Source organism: Miscanthus floridulus, chromosome 8 (assembly GCF_019320115.1).
Source record: "Miscanthus floridulus cultivar M001 chromosome 8, ASM1932011v1, whole genome shotgun sequence".
Taxonomy (NCBI): Eukaryota; Viridiplantae; Streptophyta; class Magnoliopsida; order Poales; family Poaceae; genus Miscanthus; species Miscanthus floridulus.
The window spans coordinates 220349474-220357357 of NC_089587.1; the positions used below are offsets into that span (position 1 = coordinate 220349474).

A 7884-nucleotide genomic window follows, 5' to 3' on the forward strand; every position below is an offset into this window, starting at 1 on the left:
ATTGGTCTAAAACCACTAAAAAAACTATATCAATACCCGTTTCACTCTGTTTCCACCTGTCTCTAGATTGGTAGAGGTTCATGTTCTTTAGGCAATAGTAACTACAAAAAGGTGGACGATTAGTCTCATAAATGGCTTCATGACTAGAACTTTCATAAAAAATGCTTCAAAAGTAGCTAAAGTACAATATTATTCAGAAGAAATTTATTTTTGGCCATCAAGCTATTGCGGGGGTTTGTTTTTGTCACTGAACTCGAAAACTAGAAATTTTTCCATTCAACTATTGACATCGTTCACAATTAGACTTGTAACTGCTTTGTAGGAGTTTTTCACTGATGTAGGCAATGCGTGGCAGTGGGGCCAGTAGTTGCATCCACCTTTTCTCGTTTCTCATGTCTTCTCTCTCTTCTCTTTTTCCTTCTCTCTTATCTCTTGCTGGTCAAAACTGCTCCACCACCGCCTCCTCCTCCTCCTCCATTCCTCTAGCTTCTTCATCATTTCCATGTTTGGCTTCCTCCTCCCACTGTCTCCACCGGTGCCCCTGCACATTTTAGGGACCCGTCTATCAGCTCTAATAGGGTGTAATGTGATTCTGTCAGCAACCGATTCCACAGGCGTCAGTTAGATAGCAGAAGACCAGCTCGTAATCTGTTGTAAGCCTAACGGCACATAGTCTAGCTGATCCGGTTCTGTAGGAGAGTTAGTTAGCAGCCCTTGGCTGACGATGATCGGCTTCATGTATATGTACCCGATGCTGTTCAGTGAATATACTTGAGCGTTTATCTCACTTACATGGTATCAGCTTAATCTCGATCCCAACCCTCTGCTTCCGCATCTCCCAACCATGTCGAGCCCGTCTGCTTCCTCCGGCTCCAATCCTTTTGCTGATCCCGCTCCACCTTCTGCTTCCACCCTGGTGATGCTCAACATCCGCAGCCACGTCCCGGTTGTCCTCAACTCCGACGAGGGCAATTTCCGGCAATGGCGATCCTTCATCGAGCTCACCATCAAGAAATTCCGCCTCCTCGATCACATTGACGGCACTGTTGATGCTGCCGCCATGATCGACGACGCCGAATGGCTCCAGGTTGACGCCTGCGTCGTTTCCTGGCTGTACACAACCGTTTCCAAGGAGATTTGGAACGATGTGAATCGCCCCAACGCCACCGCCTTCTCCGTCTGGAACGCGATCATCGGCCAGTTCCTCGACAACAGTCTCCAACGCGCCGTGTACGCCCAACAGGAATTCCACAGCCTGTTCCAGGGTGACATGGGCGTCGCCGAGTACTGCGGCAAGCTCAAGCGTCTCGCCGATCAACTCTACGACTGTGGCGCCGCCGTCTCCGACACCGCTCTCGTCATCAACACCCTACAAGGCTTGAACAACAAATTCAGCCAAGCCATTGCTGTTCTCTCCACCATGACTCCCCCACCGACCTTTCTCTACACCAAATCATACCTTCTGCAGGAAGAACATCGCACTCGCCACTCCCTGCAGATGGAGGCGCAGACCGCTCTTCTAGCGGCGGCCACGACCTCTCCCGCATCGCGGCCGATCGCGCCCTCTCCACCACCGTCCCAGGCGCCCGCCCATGGGAACAACGACCGCCGCAAGAAGCGCAAGGCTAACGACGGTCGCAACCGGCAGACCGGCGGCAACGGTGGCCATGCCGCTCAGGCCGGCGGCACTCCCCATGCCGGCACCACCCCGCCGCAGTGGGGGCCTGCGCCTAACCCGTGGCACAGCGTCGTCCAGGCGTGGCCCATGCCTCCCTGGCGGCCCAGCGTCCTCGGCTCCAGACCCGGTGTCAGCCCACTACTTGTCTGAAAACCCGGTGCATCATCGGAGGACTAAGCACGTCGAGCTTGACATCCATTTTGTTCGAGAGAAGGTAGCCCTCGGCCAATTCAAGGTACTGCAAGTTCCAACTCGGTACCAGTTTGCCGATATCATGACGAAAGGGCTACCGACGCCATTGTTCAGTGAATTCAGGGACAGTTTGTGCATCAGATCATCCGAAGCTTCAACTGAGGGGGGGGTGTCAGCAACCGATTCCACAGGCGTCAGTTAGATAGCAGAAGACCAGCTCGTAATCTGTTGTAAGCCTAACAGCACATAGTCTAGCTGATCCGGTTCTGTAGGAGAGTTAGTTAGCAGCCCTTGGCTGACGATGATCGGCTTCATGTATATGTACCCGATGCTGTTCAGTGAATATACTTGAGCGTTTATCTCACTTACAGATTCTCCTATGGTAGTTGCACCAAACTTGTTTCAGAATGGTACTGGGCATTTCGCTTCTGGCGGTGTCCTGCAGCAAAATTTTCCTTTTTAAATGTCACTTAGCTTCATCAATGTTTTAAGTAATCAAAATTCTTTTTTCTGGAATAAAAAAGTTGGGATAACTAAATTCCACTTGGCCAGCGATTTCCATTATTTATAGAAAAAAACTCCTCGTGGGTGCATGTAGATGTGGCAATAGCCTGAGATTTTATTTCCATCTCCTATATATCAACTTGAGAGAGTAGCACGCAAATTGAATCAGGGTTGGCCATTCGGGAGTATGTCTCATGTCTGATGACGTCCATGTCTGAGTGCCTTATATATACTATATTCTCACCAAACTGAATCCTAGATATGTTCGCTGAAAACAAAGGAAATACCAAGTTAGCGAGTGTAAAATGTCGAGAAAGAGAGGAACCAAGATAACCTTGTTGAGTGTAGTTCAGGACTAGGAGACACCGGGAGCATCTGGGAGAGTTGTCCAATCCAAAGCTGCTACTGTGTACCACGTATAGGTTCAGATGTTTAGGACTAACGCACTGGCTGTACCTCACTAGCTGTGTCTGGTTGTTGGTGTTCACAGTTTCAGAATCGTAGTCGAACACACTGCTGGTTGCTACTCTCTGGTTCCCAGGACTATGGCACTGGACATGACATTCTTACGGTTCTGACTGCTTCAGACTGCGTCGGACGTGTTCTCGAAAAGATCAGACGGCAGCTGGATAAGGTCGCTCTGATGTGCTGTGGATGTTTGAATGGAAGTGCATTTTACTACTACTGCACAATTGGTTATTTAAGTGAAAACCATGTGATTATTATTAGTGCTTGGAAAGAGCGACAAAGATATCTGACTGTTATTCCAAATTGTAATTACATTGTCCAGATTAAGTGGGATACACAGATATCTGACTGTTGTCTAGACCATCTAGAATTTGGAAGCTGTCCCAATCTCCCAAAACTTCAAGGAACAAGGTCCTAGGTACCAAACCAAATGGCGGTCGCCTCTGTATGCCGACTGCCACCACCTCTGTCGGCATCTCCATGGCCGTTGCTACCGTTCCCTTGTCTCAGTTCGCCGGAAATAGTGGATACCATACAATCTACTACATGGGTCAGAGCCTCGTAGGTTCATCTGAACCTGTTGCGTATACTCCTGTTTTGATGAATAGTTCCAAAGGAATAACAAAATCAGCATGGGAAGCACAAACCGCATGGCCTGAATTCTAAAGCAGCCTCTTCTGGTGGAAAAACTCCACACAATTTTGGTAAAAAACACCCTCGATTTTGAGAATCAGAAACAAATTAACCAAGATGCTGATGCTGACAAGGAAAGGGAAGGCAGCAGTATTGTGTATTGATATAAAGTACTCCCTCCGTACTGGTATTAGAAGTCGTTTAAGACATGATTGTGCATACCAATGAGTCATTAATTAGGGGTAAGTTTTCCCTGTCTACCCCTATTAAATGCAATTGCGGTATGTTTCATGTGAGAAACAAACCAACGGCGGACTAGCTAGGCCAGCGTGGTGGGCGCGGGGACCATCACGGTGCAGGTTCGATCCCCTACCGCGTCGTATTTTTTGCTTGTTTTTGTTTTGCATGTGTTTGCATGGCACTGTGCGGGACGTGCACGCTGGTGCCTGGGTGCGTCTTTTTCCGTTTTTTCCGTCGATGGCGCGCTTCGTTTTTTTGCATTTCGTTGAACGCACGCTGGACGCCTAGCTGCGCACTCGCTGGACGTTTTGCCGCGCCAAGTTTCCCTTGTTTTCGCTGGACGCTCGGCTGCGACGACGATTGGGTTCCCATTCGTATTTATACGCCCAGCCGGCTGCAAATTAACAAGCACAAACAAAACACCCGCACAAATGGCCAGCTCACTTGCTACCTTCGATCTAAACGTGCCTGTACCGGAAGCTGAAGAAGGCAACGCTGGGTTAGACCTCAACGAGCCTGTACCAGACGATGATAATGACATCGGTAAGTTTGCTTCCTTGCTTTTCGATTGAGCCTGTACTGGAGGATGATAATGTTTTTTTTTTTTGAAATAGAGCATGTTGCCGAGGCTAATGTTCAAGTGCACCACCGAAGGAAAGAGGTGTCAGAAGATTTGAGAAAGCAAGTTTATCAAGCGTTGTTGGCTACAAGCAATAACGGGATACTCCACAAGAAAGATACCCAGATTATTGCTGATCGATTTGATCTGCACCTTCAGACAGTTCGGCGCATATGGAGGAGAGGTAAAACACAACTTGCAAACTCCGTCCCGGTTGTGGTCTCTAGTTTAAAAAAGGGTAGAGTTGGTCGTAAGGCAATTCCTATTGATTTGAAAACCTTGCGTGACATTCCTCTGAAGGAGAGGATGACCATACAAGATGTTTGTGCCAAACTAAACATTAGCAAATGGAAGGTGCAAAGGTATTTGAGAAGAGGTTTGCTAAGGCGCCATTCTAGTAGCATCAAGCCCTATCTCACTGAAGGTAATAAAAAGACTAGGTTAAAGTGGTGTATTGACATGATTGATAGGGGGTTGAGTGGTGATCCAAGGTTTAAGGATTTTTTTTACTTTGTCTTCATTGATGAAAAATGGTTCTACCTCACCCAAAAATCTGAAAAGTATTACTTGCTCCCCGAAGAAGACGATCCACATAGGACTTGTAAGAACAAAAACTACATCCCTAGGCTCATGTTTTTGTGTGTTTGTGCTCGACCGAGGTTTAGAGATGGGGAGTGCATTTTTTATGGTAGAATTGGATGTTTTCCTCTTGTCACTTATGAACCGGCTCAAAGAAGTAATGCAATAACCGGCCGTGTCCGTGAAGATATGGTTATGAAGCCCATTACAAGTATCACAAGAGATGTCATTAGAGAATTCATGATTAACCAAGTCTTGCCGGCTATTAGAGCCAAGTGGCCAAGAGAAGATGTGGGCAATCCTATTTTCATTCAACAAGACAATGCACCTTCACATTTAAAGTTGGATGATCCATTGTTTTGTGAGCATGCAAAGAGAGATGGTTTTGATATTCGGCTCATTTCTCAACCACCAAATTCTCCTGATTTCAACATTTTGGACTTGGGTTTTTTTCGAGCAATTCAATACAAAAAGAATGCAAAAACTACTCAAGACCTAGTTCCAGCCGTGCAGCAGGTAGTGTTCACACATGATTGATCAAATTGTTCACACATTTTTCATCATTCCAACAACTAATTTCATCACTGGTTTTTGTAGGCATTCATGGAGTATTGTCCACGTAAAGCAAACCGCATCTTTGTAACACTACAAACTGTTTTAATATAAGCAATGAAGAAGAAAGGCAACAACAACTTCAACATCCCTCACATGAAAAAGGAGACATTAGAAAGACAAGGGCGCCTGCCAACTTCTATCCCGTGCCCACCATCCTTGCTAGATGAAGCTAAGACTACACTTGCTGCATTGTAGAGAGAAAAAGCTACTAATTAGATATTGGAAGCTTTAGAACGTTGCAGTGTTCTTCATTAGTAGAGACATTGTTGCTGTTATTTTCCTTGCAATAATTAACTAATTAGAAGTAAAGCTTGTTATCTTACCATTGCTTTGCCGTCATCCTTCCTGGCAGCGAGCTCACGTTCGCACTTCTCGTCGAGCATCTTGATCACTTGTGGATCAAACTTGATACTGTTGCCATGCATCACGACTTTGTCCAGATCGGGGATGAAAACCTTGCAGTCGAACTCGTCGAGGTAGTAAAGCATGGCGAGGAGCATGTATTCCAAGTGCACGAGACCGCAGCGAGAGCATGGCCAGAAACGCGAGTGTGCACGATCCCACACTTGGCGGTCCTCATGGACGAGATGACAGCGAGCGCAAACAAAAGCGCCCGGCGGCAACGCGTGCTCCGACTCCGGCGCCATGGAGTCCGGCACGAACTCGAGGGACTCCGGCACCATCTCGGAGTCCAGCGGGGAGGAGTCATCCTTGGGCGCCACCTTCGACTCCGACGGGACAGAGTCCTGCAGCTCGACGAGAAGATCTAAAGCCACGGACTCCGGCGCGATGACCATCGAGTCCGGCGACAAGGAGGCCATGGCGAGCGGCGATTCCGAGTCCAGGGCGAGCGGCAAGTCGGAGTCCATGGCGAGGACAAAGAGAGGCGCGGCGTCTCGACCGAAGAGAGGCAACAGGCGAGGAAGGAAGGCGAGGCGTGCGGCGTTAATTACGTCGAGGAACGAAGCGTGCGGCGCGGCGCAATTACTCCGTGTGCGGCGCGGCGCAAGTACGCAGGGCCAAAGAAGTCCAAGACCCATGCCTCGCCACACGGACGACTTCTAATCTGCTCTGGCCGACGGAGCGTAGGACGACTTCTAATACCAGTACGGAGGGAGTATATATATATTGTTATAAAGTTTATATAACTACGTAAAACAAAACACGTATATCTTCTGAATTTGTAGAGGTTGTTTGACTCATTTTAAGAACTGTGATACATAGCAATAACTATGCAATGTATGTTGTAGCCACAGAAATTAATTACACAAGATTCAGTGTATCTTCTGAAAAAAAAAAGATTCACTGTATATCTTCTGAAATTTACTTGGGGTGGTTGTTGATCAGACTAAGTTTTCATCCTCTATACTCTACAGAGGACAGCATTTGATGGAAACTAGAAACCTGTAATATCCATGAATCTTGTTGAGTAGTACTACGTTCTAGGACTGGTAGGCATCCGGAAAACCTTGTAAACCTCCACCGCAGGCATGTGTCTGTCGGTTGATCAGCCGATGTGTCCCTGGTGAGCCTCGCAAGCCCACCTCAAGCATGTCACTACACCGCATCCTGGAGATGGGCTCCCTCCGTCCAAGCCCAGAAGGGGGACTCTCAACCGGCCCAGGAGTGTGAAGACGTCGGGCCCAGAATGGGTTTGTGGCTTGCGCGAGGGGAAGGTGTCGAGTGAGTAGAAGAGAGGGAAGGGGGTGTGTGTGTTAGTGTGTAAGAGGCAACAAACCAGAACTCTGTAAACATTGAGATCGAGATTCAGCCGACAGCCGGCCAGGCTGGCTGCCGTCGTGAACCCTGTCTTCCTCGTCGCCGGTAGGATAGCTAACAAAGCATGGGTCCAAAACCACCACAAAGATCTGTCGCAGGACATGTTTCACTCCGATTCATGATGCGTGCACCTGAACTCCCAAAGATATGTCGGTCGCGTCTACATTCAGGTTCCTCTGGTCTTCAGGCGGCAGAAATAAGACGAGTGATTATCATGAGCACTCAGGAGAGCGAGACAACGACATCAAAAAATAAAGAAGCAGAGGCCGTGGGTGGAGGATCAAGGTGGTGATATGCAGTATATGTACGTCAAATCAAGAACCAATGAAGAAACTCATCAAGAACCAATCAAACAATTGTTGTTGGTAAGGTGTAATCGCATCACAATGACGAAATCAAATGAGCAGCAGGCAAATTTGACTCTCTCGACACCATTTAGAACAGTAGACTGACTAGTGAGAAACAACAGCTGAAATTTCAGAAGGTTGCGTAGATCTAAAATTCGTCCGGGTCAAAAAAAAATATCTCAACAAGATTGGGAGGTAATTTCACACCCCGCCTGTTCTTTTTCCCCAAG

General features: G+C 47.6%; 1 protein-coding gene across 1 annotated transcript; it reads left to right on the plus strand.

Annotated features, from left to right (window-relative positions):
• The first annotated feature begins 844 nt into the window (after positions 1-844).
• On the plus strand, positions 845-1828 carry LOC136470674 (uncharacterized). The gene has a single exon (XM_066468431.1). It carries the CDS (start codon positions 845-847, stop codon positions 1826-1828), a length of 984 nt encoding a protein of 327 aa, XP_066324528.1.
• Positions 1829-7884: the final 6056 nt, after the last annotated feature.

Coding starts and splice junctions, on each gene's coding strand:
- LOC136470674 (XM_066468431.1), top strand. CDS start 845: ATGTCGAGCCCGTCTGCTTCCTCCGGCTCCAATCCTTTTGCTGATCCC.